Raw genomic sequence first — 25,469 nt, forward strand, 5'->3', positions numbered from 1 at the left:
GCACCTTTTGTGCGCTGCAGAGAACTGGAACCAGAGGGGCTGCTCTGAACGAAGGGGACAGGATATCGTGGGGCAGTGAAAACGAACCAGCGTGAGGCTGGGCTGCTCTCAGATGTGACAACAGCAAGTGGCTGTCACTCTGTTACGAGGAAAGATGGGCTGGAAGGGAAGGGAATCCATTCAGAGATGACCTTGATGCACTCCTCTAGCCCTTGTTTGTCTTAATATTTATGTTGACTACCCAGTCTCTCCCTCCCCCCATAAATACTTCGTTTATCTTCCAAAACAACGTACAATATTTTTATTTTATCTTGTAAAACAACATACGATTAAAAAACTGGGGTCAAATAAATAAGCGAAAGCCACCGAGAAAACTGAAAAAAAGAAAGAGCCTCAGGAAAGGCTTCCTCTGGGAGGAGGCCCCTGAGACGAGCTTGAAGGAAGCTGAGGATCCCAAGGGTCAGAGAGGAACCGCAAACCTTCACCAGCTGCACCAATCATGCTGCAAGGACACTTTAAATGGGTCTTCTCTATGTGAGAGAGGACCGGGGATCGCGACCTCCGCCATGGGTGGATATTTCGCTTATTGGCGGGTTCAGGATTACTTAGTCAACTTAGGAAGAGGAAGGAGAACGTTAGGAAGTCCTAGCAAAGAAAGAATGAATACTGGCTCTGGGTTCTGAGGGCGTGTGCTCCAACCCGCCTCTGACACTACCAGCGTAGTCTTGAGCAAGTCACTTAAATCACTTTGAGCCTCATTGAGTTTCCTCATTGGGAAAATGAAGCAGTTAAGCTCAACGGCCTCTAAGGTTATTGCCAGCTGTAGATCTGTGACCCTATGATCATTTGAAGATTTACGCTCTGCTTTTATCCCAGAAAATGGCCGAGAGAGTGGGCAGAGAGGAGGGGAGAGCGCGTCTCTTGTTTCTGTCATGCCCAGCTCTTCGTGACCCCATTTGGGGTTTTCTTGGCAGAGATACTGGAGCGGTTGACTATTTCCTTCTGCAGCCCCTTTTACAGGTGAGGAAACCGAGGCAATCAGAAGGAAGGGACTTGGCCAGAGTCACACAGCTAGGAAGTGTCTGAGGCTGGATTTGAAGTCAGGAAAATAAAGCTTCCTAACTGCAGGCCCAGAGCGGTCCCCTGTGCCCCTAGATAGGACTGAGTTCACATTTGTGCTTCATTCGTATCATTCCCCAGTCTCTCCATCCCCCAGAGATCTCTCACCCCCTCTCCCTGTTCAATGAAGCCAGAGGACATGGGGACAACCAGTAGGGAACTTGTCAGAGACGCGGTGTCGAGTGACATGCAGGGAAGGCCTTGATGCTCACAAAGTGCTAGCGTGTCTGCGTCCTCAGACCCCAGGGAAGCGGGTACTACAGCCGTGTCAGTTCCACTTACAGACAAGGAAACTTGCCTCCAAGGCTCAGAACAGGTGAGTTCCTTGCCCAGGGTCACACAGCTGGTCCATGACAAAGGCAGGACTTTCACTGAGGTCTTAGTCATTTCTGAACTATTCCAACGACACTGGGTTTCATTTTCCCTCTCTTCCTCCTCTTCTTCCTCCTCCTCTTCCTCCTCTTCTTTTTTCCCCTCCTCCTTCTTTCCCCATTCCTCTCCTCTTCTTCTTCCCTCCCTCCTCTTCCCTCCTTCTTTCCTCTCCATCCACGGGAGCCTGGGCTCTGATAATCAAGCTCTTACCCTTTTCTGGCAGGATCAGCCCACGGGACCATTTCTCTGCCCAGCCAAGTGCTAATTTCTTAGACTGTAAGGAAATTCAATTCCATTCAGTCACCATCTATTAAGCACCTCTCTCTGTGCTCGGCGCTGATTTGTGCAATAAACCTCCCCTTCCCCAGGGGAGGTTTCCCCGTCCCCCTGACGGCCTCCCCTGGTCTCACACAGTCCTCCCCATCTCCCCCAGCCAGCACGACTCCCCGCTCCCTCAGAAGCCTCCAGCCTCACTGCAACGGGCCTGGGCCCCCCTTCCAGGACCTCCTGGAGCCCGGCCCTCCGTAACCTGCTCCTTTTGCCACTAATTCCAGCTTACAGTTAGTCCCCCAGAGGAAAAGAAGAGGAAACACATGAGGGGAGGGAACGCCCAGCCCCTCAGCCCTGCTCTGACTGCGCCTCTCTGAGAAGGGCTCAAGGTACGGAAGCTCGGCGCCTTCAGGTTGTGGCCCCCGCCTTTTTCTGGGGCCCCAAACCCGGCTTCCCAAAGGCCGCCGATTCCCCGCTTCGTTTCTCACCCTCCTTTCTCTCCTGGGCCTCAGGTTGTGGCTGACAGGTTTCCGGAGCCTCTCCCTGGCTCTCTGGCAGCCGCCTGACGGTCAACACGCAGGGATTCTGAGGAAGCAGGAAGAAAGCAGCGCCCACGGGGATTTTCTCCATCCCCTCAGAACAAGAGGCCGAAATGGAAATCACCGACCCCGGGAATCCTGCCAGGGGGGCTGCCCAATCACAGCGGCCCGGCTCCGGGGCGGGGCGCCTGGGAAGGAACGGCAGGGATGGTGCGGCTGACATTTACTTAGCTGTGCAGGTTTACAATCGCATCTGATCCCCACCGTGACGGGGGCTGGGGGGAAGGGCCGCACCTGGGATTCTCTTACAGAAAATTCTGCCGGCGGCCACTGGCACCTCCTCGGTAACCCACACTGAGCTGCCTGGAGCTTCAGGGACTTGTCCTGGATCTCCCATCCAGTCGGCCAGCGCGCATTTCTGAAGGACCTACTGTGCGCGAGGCGTCCTGCTAAGCACGAGGAGACAAAGGCCCAGAAACCCCCCAAAAGTCCCGAGGCAGGATTCTGACCAGGTCAGCCTTGCCCCTGAGTACAACGCTCTACCCACTGTGCGCCTGGCTGCTCTCCCCCAAGTGCCCTGTAGCCTAAGTACTAACACACACATCATTCTGCTGTAGAACACAATGGCAATCATTTTTCCTTCCTCTCCTAAAGAACATACGCTCCTTGAAGACAGGGGCTGGCTTTTGTGTTGTTTTTAATATTCTTACTGCCCAGCACATAGTATAATTTTCTTTCCTCTGCTATAGAACGTGCGCTCCTTGAGGGCAGGGGCTGGGTTTCGGTTTTTGTTTTGCTTTGTTTTTGATACTCTTACTGCTTAAATCCCAGCTCTGAGTAGCCACAACCTCCTCGGGCCTCAGTTTCCTCATCTGTCAACGAAGAGACCTGACTGCTATTGTTCCATCATTTTCAGTCTTGTCTGACTCCGTGCGATTCCATTGGAGGTTTTCTTGGCGGGGACCGGAATGGCCGGTCATCGTCTTCTCCAGCGCAAGTTACAGATGAGGAAACTGAGGCAAGAGGGATGGTCACACAGCTAGTAAGCGTTGTCTGAGGCTGGATTTGAGCTCATGAAGATGAGGCTTCCTGACTCCAGAGCCAGTGCTCTGGGTGACCTCCAAGCTGCCTCCTCACTGGAAAACTAGTATTTCAGATATTACACAGGTTGTAGGTCTGCAGCAACAAAGGAAAGCTCCACACTGGATGCTCCCTACGTGGATGAGACTGCACTTCTGGAACCCCTCCCCTAAAAAGGTAACTCTACTTGGCAGCTGGGAAGTCAGTCGCCTCTCCATCTCATTTTACACCTCCCTGGAACGGAGCCCCCGCGGCAGCCAGGCCGGAGGAAGGGGCCCTGGGCCGGCCGGTGTCCGACACACACAGCCCCATCCCCTACCCTGTGGGGATCTCTGGCAAAGGCACCTGACCTTGAGGAGTCGGATCCTCATCTGAAAAATGAGGGGTTTCAATCGGACGGACTCAAGCGCCCCTTCGGGCTGGAAAAAGCAAGAGACTAGAGAAATCTGGACTCCCACCTGTCTCACTTAATGCTTGTCCTATTGGGAGGTGACTCTGCCCTATGGGACCCCCTCCCAGGTGGAGCCCACCAGACCTCTCACTTCTTTTCACTGGCTTTTAAAGCAAAGTTTCCCTGCCACGATTATGACCCAGCTTGGCCCCGAAGGAGGTAAATGAGAAGACCCCTCCCCGCTCCTTCGCAAAGACGACCCCATTTTTGGTACAAAGGTTTGGGGTGTTCCAAGTGCGAGGAGAGCTGGGGGAGAGGGGAAAAATGCTTATTTACTGAAAACATAGAAGGCAATCCCAAATGGGGGAAGTGAGAGGATGCGCTCTGAGCACCAGAGTGACGGGGGAGACGTAGACACCGGATGGCGGTGGGCACCAAACATTGGGGTTCAGTCGTAGGAAGAATTCACAAAGGCCACTCTTTCCGGCAAAAGATTTATTTGGGGGGAGAGGTCAGAGACGAAATGAAGGGGAACGGTAAATATGAGCGCTGGGAGGGCTTATGAAAGACAAGCTCCTCAGTGGAACCCACCATTCCCCAGCAGAAAGGGAGCCCCCCCACAAGGTCGCCATGCCCTTAGCTGGCAGGCTAAATCCTGAGAGGGAGCGAGCACCCCAAGGGAGTAAGTCAGCTGGAGGGAGAAGGAAAGTTGGGAAGCACAGTGGAGTTAGGGGAGATAGCACGTGGTTTGGGAGAAAGGGAAGGCAGAGGCCGAGTGCCCACTGACCCAAAAGGGCAGCAGCCATGGGACGGCCCATAGGTAGATTCTATGGGGAAAAGTTAACCTCAGGGACACGACAGGGATTTCTGACAGGGCCCGGCAAGGCGAGGCTGCCCAAGACCCCTGGGGGTGGGGGTGGGGAATCTCCAGGGTTTGATATAAGTAGGATTTCAGACTGGACCACCTCCCCAGCGGGGGACCATGGAGTTAACCCCATCTCTCTCAGGGCCTTCTCCTTGCTTGCCTCAGGATCAATTCCTTAGCTTCTCTCTGTCCAACACATCATTCAGGACCTCAGCAGAGATACTGTGGCTAACACTGGAGTTTTCTTTTTTAATTAAATGTTTTATTAGAAACCTATCACTGAATCTTACGAAAGTGAATGCCGAAAGCTATTTTTACGTGTAAATTGGGCAAATAAAACACTACTGAATTAAAAAGAAGAAAGAAAGCCATCACTGAGCAACAGAACAAACAGCTGAGCTTCATGGCTAAGTATTTACAGAGATTCTAGTGTATTTCAGGGAATGAAGCTGCCCAGGCTCCTCTCCTTCTGAGCTCCCACCCAAGCTGCCGGGTCCTTTCCTCCTCATTCCGGCTTAATCCCAGGACCAGGGAAGGGTCCCCATCCTCCATTATGTCTCAGGGGATGAAGCTCGTTCCAGATTTCTTTGTCTGCCGGGAGGTTCTGACTGCACCATAAGATTCCAGCTTCTTTCTATTTTGGTTACACAGCAGCCTAGAGAGGAAACATCTGGAGGGGAAGTTTGGGGAGAAAGCTAGCCAGTCTGGACCAGGTGGTGAGAGCCTTTGGAGCCTGACGACAACTCCTGGAAGTCATGAGCACGGCGGGCAAGCAGCCACTGGGAAAAACGGGCTAAGCCCAAGGTCTTTCCCCCCAGCCCCAACCTGCCAGACAGGGAAGTGGGAGCTGCTGGAAGGAGGCCGTTTTAGAAGCAGACCTTGAGACAATGCTGGAAGACCCCCCCTGCCCCGAGGAAGTGGGATTCCTGAAAGACAAAGCCTTCTAACCAAAAGCTTTTTCAGAAGAACTAGAGGGGATGTTGGATGACTCAAGCTGAGACAGGACGAGAAGACGGGCTGGGTCTGAGGGCCCAGAGCTCTTTCAAAGCCGCCATATTGTCAGCGTGGGTATCCCATCCTGTCAGACTTCTGCACGTGGTCTTAGAGCTTCCACAATAAGCTCAAAGGCCAGAGAGAGAGAGAGAGAGAGAGAGAGAGAGAGAGAGACAGAGAGAGAGACACAGAGAGAGAGAGAGAAAGAGAGAGAGAAGAGAGAGAACCCCTTGAGACATTAGGATTCGTAGGGGTCTTTCTGCAGGTTCTCCCCTTTGACATGGAGGTGGTTGAACCAAGCGTGGCCAATTCAGCTTGGGAGATATTCTTTCCCCTTAATGAATAATAAACAATTGGGTGAAGTCAGACACAGAGGGACCTGGATGCCTCGAAATAAAGAGCAAGCAGAACCGGGAGAACATCACACACGCAAATCTGGCCATAAAGCAAAGCAGGAAAAGCATCAGGTCGGTGACCTCAGGTTGGAGAAGGGGAGGATGTGACACACTCGCCTCCCTCCTGGTGTGGAGGGGTCGGGGTTTGGGCTGCAGAATGGAGAGCTGGATGCGACAACTGGGCTGGTCGGTGTGGAGGAACAGGGCCACCGGGGATGGGGGAGGCTTAGGGACCATGGCAGCGGATAAAGACCAAGTCAGTAATAAAAGTGTTCAACAACAAAATGGTGGGGCTGGAAACCGGATTCCTTGTGGCTGAGCCGGCCGGGTCTCCGGAGAAGAGACTCTCAGCCCCCACTCAAAAGCCCTTGGGCTGGCGCTGGAGACGGGGCACAGGGGGCAGGGACGGCCCAGTCCGAGAAGGGCTTTGTGGGAAGCGAGGAAGCAGAACATCAGGGCTCTTCAGAGCTCGTCCAATGTCCGCCTTTCACAGATGAGGAAACTGAGGCTTTTTCCCAGGGAGTTCAACTAGAGACAGGGGACAACCTGCGTCTGTAAGACAGGACGGGACAGGGAACGGCATTTCCAGGGAACAGTTAGCTTCATGGGAAACAAATGAGTTTGTCAGGAATAGAGGGGACCCAAAGTGGAATAAGTTACAATTAGGAAGTGTAGAGCTGGGGGCTGAACGACAAGGGTTTTCGATGCCAGCTTGAGACGTCCCTATATGATCTAGAGATAACAGTGGGGAGCCAAAGAATATTTGGAAAGAAAAGAACCTTGTAGAAGTGAGCTCTCAGGCCTCAGATTCAGGTTATGGTTTACCATAAACTCGATTTCCATCTCGCCGTGCGGATGACACATCCTGGAGAAGACATCTTGCTGGCTTGTGGTGTCTGGGGACGTTCGGGGGGAAGGGAGATGAAAGGGCAGAATGGGAACAGGAGGATTATGTGAATCTGGGCAGATGCCCAAATGTCACCTCTTTCACACAAACAATCCACCACAAAGCTGTGCCTTTTGCAGCCTTCACCGTGGGACAAAAGACAATTTTAAGATCTCTCAATAAGGACTGAAAGAGGGCAGAGGAAGTCTGACAGGAGGAAGACATTTGTTAATGGCCACTTAAAACATTCGTAAGATCAATCTGAGAAGCTCCAAAGTAGCCTCTGCGCCCCTGGGCGGGGAGTACGAGAGCTCAAAGGGCACGCGTGGAAAATGGACAGTTTGATTGGGTGCCACGAGCATTCACTGGCCTGGCCGCTGCGGTGGGCACCGGGGATGTGAAAAAGGAAACCGCGCCAGCCCTCAAGGAGCTGACCCACTCAAAATGCAAAAATAATCAAGAAGAGCGACAAAGGCAGCCAGTCAGGGACCCGAGCCCCAGAGCCTGCCGGAGCGCTCCATGTCTGCGTGAGCTCCATTAGTCATCCCAGGACACAAATAGACGGGGGGAATCTTCCCCATTCATGAGGGACGGCGCTGAATTGCGTCGGGCCTGACAAGACTTCTGAGGCCTCCCGCCGTCCGCCCGCTCGGCTCCGGTGGGCAACAGCGGCCCATGCACAGGCCAGGAGGGGGCTCAGTAAGGGCCTCTCGGCCGGAGCTGGGGTGGGATCTCAAAATAGCCAGCGAGCCTCCGGATGAGCTGCCCGCCCCTCTTCGCGGCTCATGGCTTCGTGGCTCGCACTATATTTGGAGGCGCACGGTTACAAGTGAGTCAGCGCAGAAACCCAACTGTGTGAGGAGGGAGGCTCACGGGGCCACCGAAACGTTCACTTGGGGGCCCGGATACGCCTAGAGAGTCTCACTGGGAAGGGCTGGAGGAGAGGGGGCTGAGGCTGGGGAAGGTACCGCAGCTGCCCTGACATACTGATGGAACTGGGGAGAAGCAGGAAAGAGGAGGAGACAAGGAGCTGGGAAAACTGGGGTTCGAGCCGGACCCTTACTGGTCGGCTGACCTCCTTAACCTTCCAGTCCCCTGGGAACCTCCCCAGCATTCTTCAGGTGTGTGCAGCTGAAGGGAGTTCCCTCGATGAATGAAACTCAGGTTGGGTCCCAGGAACAAAAGAAGAATTAGCCTTTAAGGACCAAGTGGTGATGTCACCCGTCACCCGAGAGTGGCTGATTTCAGGTTTGTCTTTAAACCATGGCCACCAAATAAGGAGGGAGGGGTCTTGGGGCTGAGGTATCACAGCAATCCCTATTCTATGTAAAACGAGGGGCTGGTCTTAATCATCTCCAAGGTTCCTTCCGTCCAGAAAGAGCTGCTCCCCCTTTAAGGTCTGGGGACTGTACGTTCTATCAGTGGGTAGCGTGAAATCACTAACATCTGTACACTGGGGAGGGGGTGAAGAACCGGGCGTGTGTCCGCCACGGATCAGCATGTGCTCTGCAATTTACAGCCACGGAAGGTGGGCCGCTAGGGCTGTCTAGGGTCACAATGGTGTGTCGAGTCAGCAAGCGCCTACTGTGTGCAGGACCACAAGTAAGCTTGTCCGATAGACGCTTACACACTATTAGGATGGATAACAATAAAAGGTGGATGTTATAGAAAAAAGAGGAGGGGGTGGGGAAAGTATTGATAAAGGGGAAAGAGAGAAGCTGGTGGAAGGAAGAAAGTGTGAGCACGGCTGGCTTAACAGTATCCTCAAAATGGAGGCTCTGGGAGGCTCAAGATGGGCTGCAGGGACAGAGAAGTCTTTCAGGATGTATACATATAATAACTATTAAGGCTTTTTAAGTCTGGAAGCAATATAGTGGCCCCAAAGGTCTCCTTAGTTCTGGCCTCCTTAGCTCTGGGAGGTTTATTTTAGATGATAATTTCTGAGTTCAGTCACAATCCCTCTTGGCTGGGAAAATTCCCTGGCACTCGGCACTCGGCTTCACCTGTGATTTAGATCTACCTCGTTAACCACTGGCATCAGTTTACTGGAAAGGTCTGGGCCGCAAATACCCTATTGTACTGCACTGCTTGTGAACGGGCAGGCGCTGAGAAGTCAGAGAAGGAGCCGGCCTTTTCCTGGCCCCTCCCTCAGCCGAGACGCCGGGGCGGCCATCGCTCCTCCCGACGTCTCTCACACTGAGCCCCAGCGGGCACACGGGACGCTCCTCCTCCTACGCGCTGCCTGACTGATGCTCCAGCTCAGGTGTGCCAGGAAACTCGTGATGCTCCAGCTCCTGACTCTCCATCCTTCCTCCTTTCCTACAAATTGCCCAGGGCCTGATCGTGTCTCACACAAAATGGCTTCGATCCAGGGATCAAAGGCCCTGAGAACACTGGGTTCTCAAAAAGTGTCCTCACCTAACAAAGGCACTTGTGACTAAGTGGGTGGGATAATCAGTGGAATCCAAGCTGATTCAGAGTTGGTTCTCCTGACTCAAGAAGAGGCTCAATGTTGGGCGAGTGAAGGAATAAAAGCCATCCTTGCGGCACGGGAAGCCTGAAGGCCTCTGGGACTTTCTTCCCGAGTGGTCTTTCTTCCATCTCTAACCTAATTTCCTCTTCTGTAAATGAGGTCATTTGACCATTCTTGCAATAACGACCTTCGAAGACCTAATCTCAGACACAATATATGCCGTTTGCACGGAGATCCAGGTAGTAACACCACAGATATGAAATAAGGTTTCAGGGAGATAACTTTGATATAAATATAACCACAAGATGAGTTCTAAGGAAGAGCAGAGGAAAGGAACCAAAAGCAACAATTAAGCAAACATCACGTTGCCTTCGAAGGGCCAGTCCGGCCAAATCCTGGGCCACAGATCGTCATCAATCGATCAATAGTCAATAGACACAAAGTGATAATGCATCGACCCTGTGTCAGATACAGAAACAAAAGTGTCTTCTCAGAAGGCTTACGCTTCCCGGACACGCTAACTCGACTCTCCCACAGTGATGTCATTTTGGTCGTCTTCGAGAACGAAGGACAACGCAAGTCATTCCTTCTGATGCAAAATTCCCCTCCTAAAAGTTTGCACGACCTATGGTTCCCCGTTCTCTGATGGAACCCTTTTAGTAATGGAGAACTTATTCCCTTTCAAGGCAGCCCATTCTGGTTTTGGCCAGACTTAAGTGCCGATCACCTGTGCTTAATTAGGTTCCTAAGGGCCTCAGTTTACCCTTTTGTCAAATAAGGGAGTTGAGCTTAGCAGCCTTGTAGGTCTAGACTTCAGATAAACAGCTCCTGAAATATCTTTGCTCAACTGGGGCAGCTACTTACTTGGAGCCACAGCCAGGGAGCAGGCCCCTGGGGTGGGTATTTGGGAGAGCACTATTCCAGAGAAGAGAAAGGGCCAGTTTCCTCCAACACGTGCAGTTTATTGCTTCCTTTTCATGCAGCCTGACAGCCATACAACGGCCTGTGATCTCAACAAAACTACATTTTAAAAAATTTTATTTTACTGAATTTGAGAAGCGCTTTACCTGGACAGTTGGGGGTCCAAAGGTCCTTGCAGAAGGCACTGAGGAGACAGAGAGAGAAACAGACCCTGCCCCCAGGAAGCTTCCATTCCGCTGGCAGACATGTCAAGGCAGGAGGGAGCAAGCGTGAGACACGAGGGCCTCGGGAAAGGCTTCTCCGGGGGCCCAGGCACTGCTCGGCCGTGAAAGGAGGGGAGTGTCTGAGGTGGAATTTGAAACCGGAGCCCCCCGGGACCATCTCCCCTGGGGTCACTGTAGCTCCTCACATGCAACTATCACAACAGGGGCCTTCAGAAAGTTCCAGGCTCTCTCCCATCACCCGGAAGTGACTGTACCTCCACTGCTGTTAGGGCACTAAGGGCAGGGATGGCTGCCTTCTTGTCTCCTTATGGGTAGCAGGGCACCGGGCACAGAGGGAGAAGCTCCTGATGAAATGAGCCAGAAGTTTGCTAGTGAGGGTCTGCTTCTCAGGCGTGGAGAAGAGCAAGTGGAGGGCGGGGGGGTGGGGGAAGGGTCTGCTCTCACAGACCCCGACCTTTCCTTCAAGATGAATGTCACCAGATGCCAAACAGCTGGCCTGGTGTGACCTTGGCACAGTAACATTCTGCACACAGACGTGCGTGCTGTGTATATGGAGCTATCCTACCCAATTACCGATAATCTAAGGACCACTGACTTAGAGATGAAGAACTGAGAGCTCCAAGTCCCACCCCCTTATTTTAAAAGTGAGTAAATCAACAATTAGCAGCCAAATGATCCATCCTAGGGGACGCTCATGCGGGAAAACCACTTTCTCCCACTCTTGTCAGGGAACCCCAGCTCTGCTACTTCCTGTTCGGATGGGGCTCAGTTTCCCCATCTGTAAAAGATGGCCTCTGAGTTCCCTTCCCACAATAGACGTCTGATCCCTCTTCCCAGGGGCCTCCGGGTAAGGAAGCTCAGGCGCTCTTTAACTAGCGTCTCCAGCACCTTGACTCCCAGGATTTCATCTGGGCTCATGGGGAACTCTGCAAATAGAGCCGGCTCAGCCGGCCAGGGACGCCAAGGGGGCAGCGACCGAGCGCGAGCAAAAAGGCCAAGCTGTCCTCTGATCCCGGGGCAGCCGAGCTCTCCAGAGCCAACTCTGTCCTGAGGTAGAGAAGTGAAGGACTTGAAAATCTGACTCGGTTTGCCAATTAGGCTCCGTTGTTTATTTTGAGATCTGGACCAAAAGGAATAGAAACTGTTACCGATTTCCTGGGCTCCTTTCACCGACCTGTCAGCGGTTTGACAAGGCCGCTGGTGCAGCTCGGGAGCTCCCTAAAGCAGCAGAGGGTGTGGGCAAAGCGCCGTGTCAACGCTGCTGGTTTTGCTACCTTTGTTATCCCCCAGAGCCAGGGCTAGGACTCGTCCATCAGGGCCAGAAGCCCCCGCTCGGGGGAGGCGAACAGCAGAGGTGCCTCCGCTCCCGAGCAGCGGCGAGCCGCCAGGGATGTGCAGAGCGGGGCCCAGATCTCAAACACTGCTCTCCGTTTCCTCCTCTGTAAAGGGGAGGGGCTGTCGGGAGGCTCAGAGGACAGATCTCTGTGGGACATTACGGCCTTCCGAGCCCCACGCACCCTCTTCCGTCACGTTCCTCCTCCAGAGGAGACATCACAGGTCCCGGAGGGCGCCAGGCCCTGGTTTCAAACTCCACCTCAGACACTCCCTCCCATTCAAGGCCCGGGCCCCCAAAGAGGCCTTTCCTGCTTGTGATTGTCCCCTCCCCTCGTACACAAGGGATCCAGACCCAAACACAATGGAGACGCTAAATCTCAGGCTGCCTTCTCCAAGCTGGTCTGGCAGCTTCACGGGCTTAATCCCACATGATGGAACCATCTGAGTATTACTGACCCATTCAGTCTCTTAATCCCCAAATTACAGGCTTGGAACGGCCCCTCCTTCAGGAAGCCCGCTTTTGTCCCTCCTTCATTTCAGGCTCACTTAATGCTGCCTGCAGGAATGGCACAGAAGCCTTAGAAAAAGCCTCAGAAAGGCAACCCTCCCCTCCCAGGGGAGTCCTGAATAACCTAACCATTCACACGAAAGAACAAAGTGGATGAAAAATGTCTACACTGGTGCTCCAAACAGGGGTGTTCCTTGTTAAGCTTCTAGTGAGACTTTATTTTAATGCCAATGGTCCACACGGACACAGAGCTGGACAGGAAGCCCTCGGACCACAGAATCATAGATTTAGGAACCTCAGAAGCCATCAAGTCCAAAGCCTTCACTTTACACAGGGGGAAACCGAGTCCCAGAGAGGGGAAGTGGCTTTCCTAGGCATTAAGTGTCAGAGGCGGGACATGAATCCCTCTCCCCGCTCTATCGGGAGTAGGTGAATCACTCTCTCACTATCTACCTGATGGACATGTTCCAGATGCTAATGAGCCACCTCGAGAATTGAGCAAGAAGCAGCATGGGCTTGATTACACAAGGAACATGGCTACCAATTGGTCCATTTTTTAACAGATCAAAATCGTTCATCTGTTCAAAAGCTTTGTTTTCCTAATCTCCTTTTTGCACATTTCCGGATGCCCGCCGCCCTGGGGAACTCCCCCTCATAACGAAGGAAAACAGCCAAACAAAACTGCCCCACACGGCACCCACGCTGAGCCAAGCACGAAGCGGCCCGAGCGGTCACCACCTCAGCGGGACCAGTCTGTGGGGACGGCCGTGAGCCACGGACCGCCAGCGACTCAGAAGCTCCAAATCACAACTCGTCTCAAGGGCGACGGGTCACGGCAAAAGCGTTGGCTTCCGTGCCGGCGGTGACGGTTCTCAGAGGGCGTGTGAGCGAGCCGGGTGTGCGGGGAGGACGGAGCCGGAGCCAGACAGACGGAGAGCCCGGCCCTCTCCTCGGGATCCTCAACGAGAAGGGAGGCTGGCTTTCCCAGGGAAGCCTTCTAAAGAACAAGTAACACTTGGGCAGAGTTGGAAAGGATGGAAAGGCCGCAATCTGCTTCGGTGAAAGAAGCGCTCACAGCCACGAAATCGCAGATCCGCCCAAGGAGCGTCAGCCAACGCTTGCACGGAACTCAACACGAGACTAGAAGAGAGGCAGTCTGCCTGAGCCTTCTATTGTTCTCTGCCTCCATCCATCTACAGAGTGAGTTTGCCCACAGAGCTCTCTGTCCCATCTCCCCCGTTCCTTTACACTGAATCCAAAGTGGGTCGGACCCACCGCTGCAGGCAGACAGCCTGTAATTTCCCTCCGCGTTTTCTATGGACAGGGATGCTAATCCCTGCAGCCAGACCACCTTCCTCTGCGAAGCTCTGCTTCCTGTGGGAACAGATGGCAGTCCTCTCTCCTCCAAGCCCCTTATTTGGTCTGTACGTGTGTCTGGTGCTTACCAGGTCCCTGTGATTTGGGCTCATGACCCACTTCCTGTGATTTGGGCCCCTGACCCCTCTCCCGTGATTTGGGCCCGTGACCCCTCTCCCGTGATTTGGGCCCGTGACCCCTCTCCCGTGATTTGGGCCCGTGACCCCTCTCCCGTGATTTGGGCCCCTGACCCCTCTCCTGTGATTTGGGCCCGTGACCCCTCTCCCGTGATTTGGGCCCGTGACCCCTCTCCCGTGATTTGGCCCGTGACCCCTCTCCTGTGATTTGGGCCCGTGACCCCTCTCCCGTGATTTGGGCCCGTGACCCCTCTCCCGTGATTTGGGCCCGGGACCCACCTCCCGTTATGTACCATAAGCTACTTCAGGGAAGGCCTTACAGGCACAGAAGTGATGGAATGGAGTAGGACACAGGAAGCCTGGATTCAAACCACTTCCTGCGTGATCCTGGGCAAACCATTTCACTTCTCCTTCCCTCATCTGCAAAATGGTGATAATGACCACCCAGGGTTATCGTGCTAACCCGGATGTCAGTATCTGCCTATCTATTTAATGGAGAGAATGCACTAAAAACCCCAAAACAAGACAGAAGAAAGCCTCTGTTAATGGCTGCGCTGGGGGGAGCGGGTGGAGAAGGGGAAGGAGATCACATTCACTCCTTCCCGCCTGTCTAAACAAACAGATGAGCAAGCACTCAGGAGCTGCAGCTCGCCCTTCACAAAGGTTTGCTGCAAATCTGCCGGAGAGATCTCAAAATATGCCAACAGACAGAGCACATCTCTGTCTGCCATCCAGAGCCAGCTTGCAGTGGGAGGCCTATTTAAATATGAATGGAGAGCTCAGCTGCCGCTAAAAAAAGCTGCCCCCCCAGAAGGAAACTGCCCGGTCAATCGCGAGGGTCTCAGACCCAGCCCAAGGGGGATGGAGAACAACCGGCGCCCCCCCCCTCCCGGCCGGGGAGCTCGGCCTCCTTCGTTTGGGCCCCACGGAGCCTGATGTTTAAGCTGGAGGAGACCTTGGAGACCAAATACTCCAACCCACCCCCAACCCCTCCATTTAACTGAGGAGAACGAGACCAAGAGAGTTAGTTAGCACGGACCTGTCCCCCAGCTGGGCAAACCCAGGCTCACAGGGACAAGGAGTTAGAGCCAGAAGGGGCCGTCGAGACCCACCCAAGGGCCCGGTGGGAGAAGAGCTGACACAGAGAGGGAGCTCTCTCCGACACTGACTGACTTTGGGCCGGTCACTTTTCCTGGCATTAGTTTCCTCATCTTTAAAAGGCATGTGTGGCCAGGGGTCCCTCGCAGCTCCGAGTCCTTGATCCTGTCACCCCTTCATTTTACAGAGGAGCGGCCATGATCAAAGAGGTCAGACCCTGGCCTGAGGCCATCTGGGCGTAATCCCCCAAACAGGACCGGAATCCAGGGCCTCTGGCCCAGCTCCAGAAGGGACTTGTTTCCAAATGCCCCAAGAATCTCTGTTACTTCCCTGCCTCCCCCCAAAGCCTTATTGAGCCCCTCCGCAGGCCGTCCAGCTGCCCGGGACAAGGGACCCAGGACGAGGGTCCGGGACGAAGGGCCCGGGTGCCAGGCCCACAGAGAGCTCGGTCTTCAGGCTGCCTTTCCCAGCATCCTCGCAGACAGTCGGGACGAGCAGAGAGGGAGAGGAGTAGTGCGAGGGGGCGGTGTTAGTTCCTCCATTTTCCAGAATAGATCCGGCTCTAAAAGGAGGTGTTCATTGATGCCAAGTTAAAGGGGAGCCGGGCCGGGAGGGGGAGGAGATGCTGCAGAGAGTGATTCCATCCGGCCCAGACAGCGAGGACTCGGAGCCGCGGCCCTTCCCAAGTCGCCTCTCTGGGGCCGAAGACTCAGGGCCCTTCGGAGGAAAGGCTGCCCGCTGTGCCCGCTGTCCCTCCCTGCTCTGGCTGCCCGGGTGCAGGTGCAGAGGAGCACAGAGTCTGAGGGGCTGCCTCCCTCCTGCCTCGGGGTCCCGGGCAGCCACAGGGGAGCAGATCAACTCCCAGACTCCTTCCGGCTCCAACCCCGGGATCCCCGGCCAGAGAAATGCCACCGCCGGGCTTTAACAAATGGCTCCAAAGGCACAGCGCACTGACCTTGCGAGGGCCGGTGAAGAATCCACCCAAAGAGCCCTTGACCCGCTCCTGTTTGGACCCAGCCTTCCGACCAAGCGTGGGTCGCAGCAGCCTGTGGCTGCTGTCCGGTGCTGACCGGCTCCCTCAGGCCTCCCTGGGGTTTTCCTGACAAGGAGGGAGGCAGGAAAGAGCGGAGTGATCTGCCCGGGACTCAGAGCTAGTCATGGCTGGGGGGGAGGTCAGGTCTTTCTGATTCTAGACCCAGTGCTCCATCCACTGAGCCACCCGGCACATATTAGGCAGATGCTTAATAAATGCTATTTTAAAAGATACAGAAAATTCCACACAGTAATTAATATTCTAAATTATCAGTAACAGTAATAGCAAATTATCATAATTAATCATGTTAAATGTAATAATATATATTAACTAACATAAATAGTAAAAGTAAGTAATCCCATCATTTATGCTTTCACCTGCGTTTTTCCCTTTGTGCATATCAGAATAGAAATGTGTTAATGATGCTTTTCTTTTCCGATCCATACCTCTCTCTCCTTTCTGAGTGGAAGTCGCCCCTTTTAACAAAGGCATATGATGCAGAGAAATCCATCAGCAGCCTGGCCGGGCGGGAGAATGCCCGTGGGCTCCTAAGTGTTTCAGAGACTGACCCAGAGAACCAGAGGCGGGAGGGCTCCGAGGTGGGGCTGGGAAGGATGTTTACCTCAGCTCCCTCCAAACTGAGTCTCCATGCTTTCATGGACAAAAAGGACTTGTCGACTGTTCAACCATCGGTGAAGGCTCCAGGTGAAAAACTGGAAACAAACCGACCAGGAAACGTAGGAGCACAAAAACAGCCTTGATGTCTTAAAAGAGCATTTTTCTTTCATCTAACCCTCACCCTAACAGACAGAGCCCCCGTGAATCCCCCCTGCCTCACTGCCCAGGATCCTACAAGCACAGCAAAGACCGCCTCAAGCAGGATTTCCAAAATATCCCCTCTGCCCTTGAGCGCTGATGGCACCGTGCCCGACACATCCCAAAGGGAAAGCGAGCCTCTCTGCCCCTGCCCACGCCTGCCTCGGTTTGGAGGCTGTGCTCACTCATCCGAAGCCTTCCGGTGCCAGGCTAACCCAGGAGCTAACGGGCCTCTCAGAGCTGTCAGGAGGCTGGCGGAGCAAGGCGGGAGGACGGGCTCCCTCATGACTCATGGCGTCAAAGAGACGAATGAAGCGTCTCGTCCTCCCTCACGTCACGGCTCCCACCTTCCCGACCCAGCCATGGCCACATTAATCCAAAGTTCAAACAAAATGGCCCTCAAATGTCTGAAGGCTAAAAATCAGTTTGAATTTTTCAGAATAATGGGTCTTTTCTGTCATTGCTTTATCTTCCAGACGTCCACCTGCTCTGCAACAAAGTACTTTACAAAAATATCTTTTTTTTTCATCCCCACAATAACTCAATGAGGTAGGTACTGAGATTATTCCCATTTTACAGTTGAGGAAACTGAGGCAGACAGTTCCGGGATATACCCAGGATATAGCTAGATTTTATTGGGGATTTTAATTAAGGTAATTCTCTGTGGGTGGGGATGGGGACGGATTAACTGGTTTCCTTTTTAGAAGTCAATTTCTTATCTAAAGTATTTTAACCTGGTAGCACCTAAATTATAACAGCAAAACAGGACAGAAAGTTGTGAAATATAAGCTATTAGCTAGGGCTGAAGACAGAGCAGGAGATCTGGAGCCAGAAGACTGGCCCTTCTGTTCCCTCCTTGTGTGGCTGTTTTCTCCTCCATGGGGTAGAGGTTTTGTAAGTGTGGGGTTTGGGGGGGGGTGTTTTGTTTTGTTTCTGTTTTCAACATGGATTTCAGAAATAAATACTTGCTCAAGCACTGCAGACTTCATCTTCCAGGGCACTGCCTCTCCCCCATGTTGCCCCTCCGCCCACTGATCGGGTACCATTTGGTGGCAGCTGGTCAGATACACTCTAAGTCCATCTCTTTACTCTTCTCCGTTTCAACCACAAAGCGTCCAGCTTAGCCAGACTTCGAGTCACACCTTCTGCTCATTTTCTCTTCCTGCGCCCTCTGAGGAAGTAATCCTGGGAGCCGTTCGTCAGCTTCCCGCCAAAGCCGGGCAGTGGTCTCCTAGGAGCCCTGGCTCCCCTCTTAGGGAGGGGACTTTGGAGCGTTTGCTGCCCGAGGCCTTCTGACCCTTCCATCCCAAACTTCCAGAAGCAATGTCCTTGCCTTCCTCCATTTCTCACATAGAGAATCCACCAAGTGTTTAGACATGTTGAGGTACAGTCCAACCACAGGGGTCCTTCTCTCTCCTTTCTTTCCTTTGGATGTCTCACTGGACACAACTGACAGCGCAACCGTGTGGCTCTTCTCTTTCTCCTTTCTTTCCTTTGGAGGTTGACATTAATGCTCGCTCTGACTGGACCCAACCACCCGTTCCCAAAAGGCTGAGCTTTTCTGCCAAACAGAATGGCATTTCCTGGCTCCCACCCAGAGCAAGCTTCATTGTGGGCTCTCTCTTCCCCCTGCTGCCTCCTCCTTCCCAAACCTAGCATTTGCCTTTTCAGTCACACTCCCCGGGATCACGGATTAGCACCTAGCACCAGAAGGACCCTCAAGGGCCAGCCAGCCCAACCTGCTCCATTTGCAGATGAGAAACTGAGATCCCATCCCAGCTGGGATTTAAATTCAGCGCCTTCTGACTCCAAACCCAGCCCATGCGGCTTCTGAAGGCAAAGTGAAACACTATCCAAAAACCTGTGAGGATCATGGATTTGGAACTGGAAGGGACCTAGAGGGATGTCATTTATTTCTTCTCTGGGCATGTTTAGTATAATAGAGCTCCTCGGGCAAGATAGAGGCAAGTGAGAAAGAAGGATCAAAAATGCGAAATTCTGACACATTGGTACTTCCAAGCTATTCAGTGAGCTCCCGGATCCCCGCACTGGCGGATACAAAGACGGATTCATTCCTTGGCTTTGGCAGCCATGGGTCTGCACAGAAATCCTTTCTTCCTCCACAAAGAGGGGCGTTAGTGTTTCCTGCCGTTTCCCGAAGGACAAGCACATATTGAGGTCAAAGGCAGGTCCTGAAGGGGAACCTATGCTGCTAAAGCAAATGCGGCCCTGTCATGTTACATGAGTGGAGGAGGGGGGAAAATACATGCTCATTTCTTCTCTGGGGATTTGTGTTCACCCAGAGATCTGGTGTGAGTCCAGTTCCAAAGAGATTGCATTGCCAAGTACCAGACCCCTTTATTCATCATCGTCCCCTCTCCCGTGTCCAAGCTGTAGAGTGGAAGCTCCCTCATGGCAGGAAACATTTGTTCTCCATACCCCAGGACTCAGACTAGAGAAGGCACCTACTTGCTTGTTGGACGGGCCTGAATTGGACTTTTCAGACTAAATAAGAAACAAAAGAATCCTATTTTTACAGACCATGTTCCCCTGGTTGAAAGTAAGCCTCTTCTGAATCCAATTCTCCCTGTGCAACAAGAGAACTGCTCGGTTCTGCAAACATATATTGTATCTAGGATATACTGCAACATATGTAACATATATAGGGCTGCTTGCCATCTAGGGGAGGGGGTGGAGGGAGGGAGGGGAAAAATCGGAACAGAAGTGAGTGCAAGGGATAATGTTGTAAAAAATTACCCTGACATGGGTTCTGTCAATATAAAGTTATTATTAAATAAAATAAAATAAAATATTAATAAAAAAAAGAAAATAAGCCTCTTGAGGGATGGATTCATCTTCTATTTTGTTTTTGAATTCTCAGCCTGAACACAGCAAGTGAGGTTTTTTTTTTTTTTTTTAAAGTCTGTGGAATAAATCGAAACCGAGTTCCACAGAGTCACACAGGTAGTAAGGAGAAGAGGCAGGACTCAAATCCAGGCCCTCAGAATCCCTACCTGACCCTTAAGCTGTACTGCTTCACGTATAATCCGGAGGTCTCAATATAAAAAGTCATTTGATCCACACACGGACAGAACAACGCATCCCAAGCAGAGGTCACGCGCCGGCCCTGCTCTGCAGCAGACGATGACATTCCCAGATGTCTCTGCCACAGATGGAGCCTGAGAGGACTAACAGGTTTGTTCTCAAAGACTAGGTTTACGGTAACGGCAATATTCTAAGCATCTCTGTCTGTGAAAGACTCAGCTGCTCTGATCAATAGCAATCCAAGACAATTCCAAAGCACCCATCACAAAGGATGCTCTGCACCTCCGGAGAGAGAACTGAGGGACTCCGAGGGCAGACTGAAGCAGACTTTTTTATTGTTTTTCTTGGTTAGTTTTATGTGTGTATCTATGAGTGCTTTCTCCTGCAATATGGATAATATGTTTTGCATGACTTCATATATATAATCACTATATTGCTTGCTTCTCAAAGGGGAAAGATGGAAGGGAAAAAATTTAGAACTCAAATTTTAAATCTTTAAAAAGGATTGTTAGTTTTCTTTCCACGTAACTTGGAAATATTTAAAGAAATAAATTAAAATTTTAAAGACTGTTTTACTTGGCATTTTGAGATCACACAAAGTAAAGTCTTGAGATATCCAATTTTCTTTTCTATTCAAAACTGAATGTTGAAAGTAGTGAATATTTTCAGAACCACATTCATTTCAATTTCAAGGAAAACTCTTATCCTCTTGTTGACTTTTTTTTTTTTTGATAAAAGAGGTTTATTATTAGATAAGCAAAGTTAAAGTATAGGCGAAGGTAGAGATAAAGAGGGCACTGGAGAGAGGGTCCTCACGTGGTAGCCATGTTTGGAATCTCTGCCGTCTTGTTGACTTTTAATAATAAATATCACATCACAATGCTGGGTCAAGTTTTTCTTTAAAAGTTCTCAACCACACAAGTTTGAGGGGAAAAAAAAATCATTTGGTTGGGATGCTGACAGCTGGGATCTCAGAGTAAGATCAGAAAAGTAACTTGTCCCATCCTTTACTCTCAACAGTGATAATAATATTTGCACCTACCTAGAATGTTATGGTTTGGAAAGCACTTTATAGCCTCCAAATTATCCTGTGGCCTGCAGGAGGAAGAATCAGCCTTCAGGGAGGGAGCCCGGGCTGATGCCCCTCCATTGGGGAATGACTGAACAAATGACGCCCATGAAAGTAAGGGAATATTAGAGCATGATAAGAAATGATGAAAGGGGAAGTTTCAAAGAAACCTGGGAAGATTTTATGATTGGATGGAGAGTAAAGTCAGCAGAATCAGGAGAAAAACCTATGAGAAAATAATACCGTAAAAATGAAAACCCTGAAAAACTTAAAATCTCAGATCAGTGATTACACTGATCCATCCACAATTCTAGAGTGTCAGGATGAAGGATGCCAGCTGCTTCTTGACAGAAGTGATGGTTTCGAGAAAGAGACGGACATCTTTGGACACAACCAACGTGAGAATTTGTTTTGCTTGACTTTTTTTTTTGGGGGGGAGGCGGTGTTACAAGAGTTTCAGTTTTTCTTTTTTCAACATTGGAGGAAACAAAGGTGGTTAGGGATAGGAGTTCCCCTCTCCTCTCTCCTCAAAAAAAAAAAAAAAGTAAGTAAAAGTCTAGAAAGAATCACAAACAAGCAGGAAAGTATTGAAAGCTATAAATTGAACTTATATACTTAAGTACTTATATACATATATATAATATACATATATTATATACTTAAAGCCAATGTTAGCTCCACATATTGGAATCTGCAATTTAATGCATAGTCCTTCTCCTTTCTTCAATGCATATGGAAATGCTCATTTTATTTGGGGTTTATTAAATTCAGAATTTTTAAAATGACATTAAAACAATCATCAAGCCTTGAAGTCGCTAAATAAATGAGATTGTGTGGTACATTAGATAGAGCTGTGGATTTGGAGACAGAGGTCCTGGGTTTAAGTCCTCTCATCTAGAAGGCAGAAAAGATCTGGTCCAGTTCCCATTTTATGATCACTATGCTAACACCATGCAAGAAAAATCAAAAAAGGTCTTAAAGTCTTAAAGCTTCCTTGCAGCCGTGCTCTAAAATAAGGCAGCTTTGTGAGTCCCGCATGCCCAAGTAGCTCCGTTTTCTCTTTCAGAAGTCAAGGGAAGCCTCTGTCTCAGAACCATGATCACTGACTGCTGTGAGCTTGAGCTGAGCCTCTTGATCCACTTTTTCCTCTCCAAGGCCGTCCATGGAAAGGGAACCCAGCAAGATGCTGAACCAATACCAAAAGCAGATAAATAAGACCGAGTCACTCAGAGATTTGACCCCTAGGCTCTCATCGCCAAGAGGATACCCCCCCACTCCTTCCCATCACCACTCCATGGGGCAAAAGACTGAGGCGCCGCCAGTTCCTCTGCTCTGGAGACCTCCCCACCCTCGGGCATCCCCTCCGGTCTGCCGGCCAGGCCCTGACATCATTCTCTATGCATGATGGTTTCTCCCTCTCGGGAGCTCGCAGCCAGGTTCACTAGACTTTGGTCCAAACTGTAAAAGCGTGATTACTCTGTCAAAAGCCTGCTGATTAATGAGGCCGGACAGCTCACCTTGGAACGCCAAGGTGAGTGTTTTTCCTGCACACTCTGCTACTCAGCGTGTTTTCTCTGAAATGTTGCCAACTGCTTCATGTTACCTCTTGTCTCTCCCACGGGGAGAAATTAGTGTAATGATGATTCACCCATGGTCCATCCAAGCACTCTCCAAACCAGTTCAGTAAAGCTAGCATTTGTTCTTCGGTGGCGTCCGATTCTTCGTGACCCCTTTTGGAGTTTTCTTAGCAGAGATACTGGAATGGTTTTGCCATTTCCTTCCTCAGCTCGTTTTACAGAGGGGAAAACTGAGGCACAAAGGGTCACAGAGCTAAGTGTCTGAGGCTGGATTTGAACTCGGGTCTCCCTGATGCTGCGCACGGCACTCTATCCAGCATCCCACCCAGTTGCCAAGCATTTAAGCCTCCAAAAGTACATTTTCTGCATCACTGACTTCACAACAGATTTGTGATTCCCTTTTTTCATAGGTAAGAAAATTGAGACCTAAAAAAATAAAGGGACTTGCCCAAGATCACACGACCAGTTCGCAGCAGAACCAGGATTCAAATCTGCCTTTCCGTCAAGACCTTCCAGAGGTACCGTCTCCCCCACTACCAGGTGAGCAGCTGGAAGGGCTGTCGGACTTAACTTTGCCATCAGAATTCCCAGGATTTCTCATTTATTAAATGTTTCAATCATTCATCCTGAAACCAAACCCAGAGCTCTTTCCCCCAACGATCCAGGGCAAAAACAAAACGAGGTTCACCCTCGTGGCGCTTTCACTCGGAGTTTATTACGCCACGGCTGCCTCGAGTTCTCTGAAGGCACCTTGTGAGCCTCTCGCTTCACCCACTGCTCAGCACAGCGAGAGGGAAAGCAGGCTTTCAACATGGATCCATTCTGCTTCATTGCAACAGAAATTTATTAAACGCCCACTAACTTCCCAGCCTCCATTTCCCCTTCCAGAAAATGGGGAAGAGCCCATCAGTAGCTACTTCCCAAAGCTGTTTGTTGCAAGGTTTTAACAAGATCACACAGAAAACACTTTGCAGAGCTCAAAGTTTTACAAACCCCATTTGCTGAAACCCCTCTTCGTGCCAGCAGCTTGTATGTGAGCCCTCCTCGCTGCTCCCCCCACCCCCTCCCCCGTTCCTCTGAATTTTCTCGTAGTTTATACTTAGGTTTCCCTAACAGGAGGTAAGCTACTCGAGGGCAGGGTCTGCCCTGTCTCGATCTCGGGCCCCTCACCAATGGCTGGCATGGAGTAGGATTCTAATAAATGTTTGTGGGCCAGTGAATTCTTTCTGGTCCATCGGATGTTTGCTGACAAGTGATTCAGAGAGGTTTCCCAGAGTTCCAGCTGGAAGGCTCTCTGTATCACCACACCTTGGCTGCAGCCCTTGAGCCAAAGTCACAGATGACTAATCACCGTGACCTCGCAAACGCCAACCCGTGACCAAAGTCCTACCTTCTCTCGAAGGCTTGCAGCCATCCCCGCTTGGAATCACAGCCCAGAAGGTCCCCAGCAGCTGAGACCTTAGTCAAAGGCTTCTGGGGGGCGGAGGGAAGAAGGCAGCTCAGATTCCTGAAAGTAAAACAGAAGGCTCAGTCAGATACACAGCTCCAACACAAATGCTTTTATTTTCCAACATTTGTTTGTACCATCAGTGTTTGCATAGTGCCTGGCACATAGTAGGTGCTTAACAAATGCTCGTCAACTATGATAAACGGAGGTCTTTTTTTCATTTAATGTTTATTTTTTCACCTAAAAATCCATTTTCTCTCCCACTTCCCCTTCCATACAAAAACCAAACCCTTGTAACAAACATCCCTGGACAAGCAGAACGGATTCCTAAGCTGAGTCCAAAAACTTTGTCCCTTTCTTGTCCCGAAGCCCTCCCACCACTCTGTGAGAAGTCGGGGCAGCCCAGCTGATCTTCTGGAGGCATGGTAAGTGACCGCATGGATTATGGTCTCAAAGGGACAGATTTTACAGTTCAGCATGGAAGCCTAAGCCAAGCCGGCTGAGGAGAAGGTTTCTGGCTTTGGTCTCTGATAGCTAAGCAGTCTAGAATTTCTTTGGGGGTTGAGTGGGGGGTATTTGAGGGAGCCTTGGGGCACCAAGACTAATGGTCTGGTCCATGAGCAGGCGAGGGGTCCTTCCTTCCTTCCTCTGGAGAGCCTCCTCACCCAGAGCAAGAGGAATAACTAGATCTCAGTGGACCGGGTGGTCTGAACCCAAACATGGCCCCACAGGAGCCCTCCAGCAGCGCACCCAAGGTCAACATTTAACTCTATACCAACTCATCAAGGCTACTATGAACCTACTGTGTGCAAGCTACTTATCTCTGAGATTCCTATTTCCTCACCGATAGGATGAAGCCTCCGGGGGCAAATGCTATGAACTTGACTGATTCAACAAAGATTAAGTACCTACTATGTGCCGATGAGCTGACTTTGGACCTCTGATACATATGGGACCATAGTGGAGAGAGTGCAAGTCTTCCTGTTCAAATCAAATCTAGATACTAGTTACATAATCCTGAGCAAGTCATTTAACCCTGTCTGCCTCAGTTTCCTCATCTGTAAAATGGTTAGAGCAGGAAATAGCCAATCACTCCAGTACCTTTGCCAAGAAAATGGGATCACAGAGAATCAGACCCAAGGAGGGCCAACCAATCAGTCGACAACCCGCTCTGTGTGCGGGGCATTCGACTAATTTCTAGGGACATAAAAAGAAGCGAAAGGCAGTCCCTGTCCTCAGGGGGCTTACACTGTAATGGGGGATTCAACACATAAATAACTAGATACAAAGCAGGCTAAAAACAGGCTGAATAGGAAACAATCGACAAAACCTCCAGGCTCATCAGCAACGGGACTGGGCTCATTTCCAGCCTGGGTAAGACACACAGTGTGTGGGGAGAGTGATACATTTAAGCAGATAGAAAGTAACCTCAGGAGCGAGAGGACTCTGGCAGCTGAGAAATCCGGGAAAGCCCTCTGCAGGCCACAGTGGAATTCTGCTCGGCCAGGTGAGGAAGGGGA

General features: G+C 51.1%; 1 protein-coding gene across 7 annotated transcripts in view; it reads right to left on the minus strand.

Annotated features, from left to right (window-relative positions):
- Positions 1-25,469, minus strand: part of OSBPL3 (oxysterol binding protein like 3) — a 123,883-nt gene that overhangs the window by 81,791 nt on the left and 16,623 nt on the right. For all 7 annotated transcript variants that reach the window (XM_051962702.1, XM_051962703.1, XM_051962707.1 and 4 more), the window contains exon 2: positions 23,893-24,009. Coding sequence is in view for 1 of the 7 variants with exons in the window: in XM_051962703.1 (XP_051818663.1) it covers positions 23,893-23,916 (24 nt within the window). In the remaining 6 variants the exon portion in view is untranslated. The remainder of the gene's footprint in view (positions 1-23,892; positions 24,010-25,469) is intronic.

This window comes from Antechinus flavipes, chromosome 5 (genome assembly GCF_016432865.1).
Source record: "Antechinus flavipes isolate AdamAnt ecotype Samford, QLD, Australia chromosome 5, AdamAnt_v2, whole genome shotgun sequence".
In the NCBI taxonomy this organism is placed as follows: domain Eukaryota; kingdom Metazoa; phylum Chordata; class Mammalia; order Dasyuromorphia; family Dasyuridae; genus Antechinus; species Antechinus flavipes.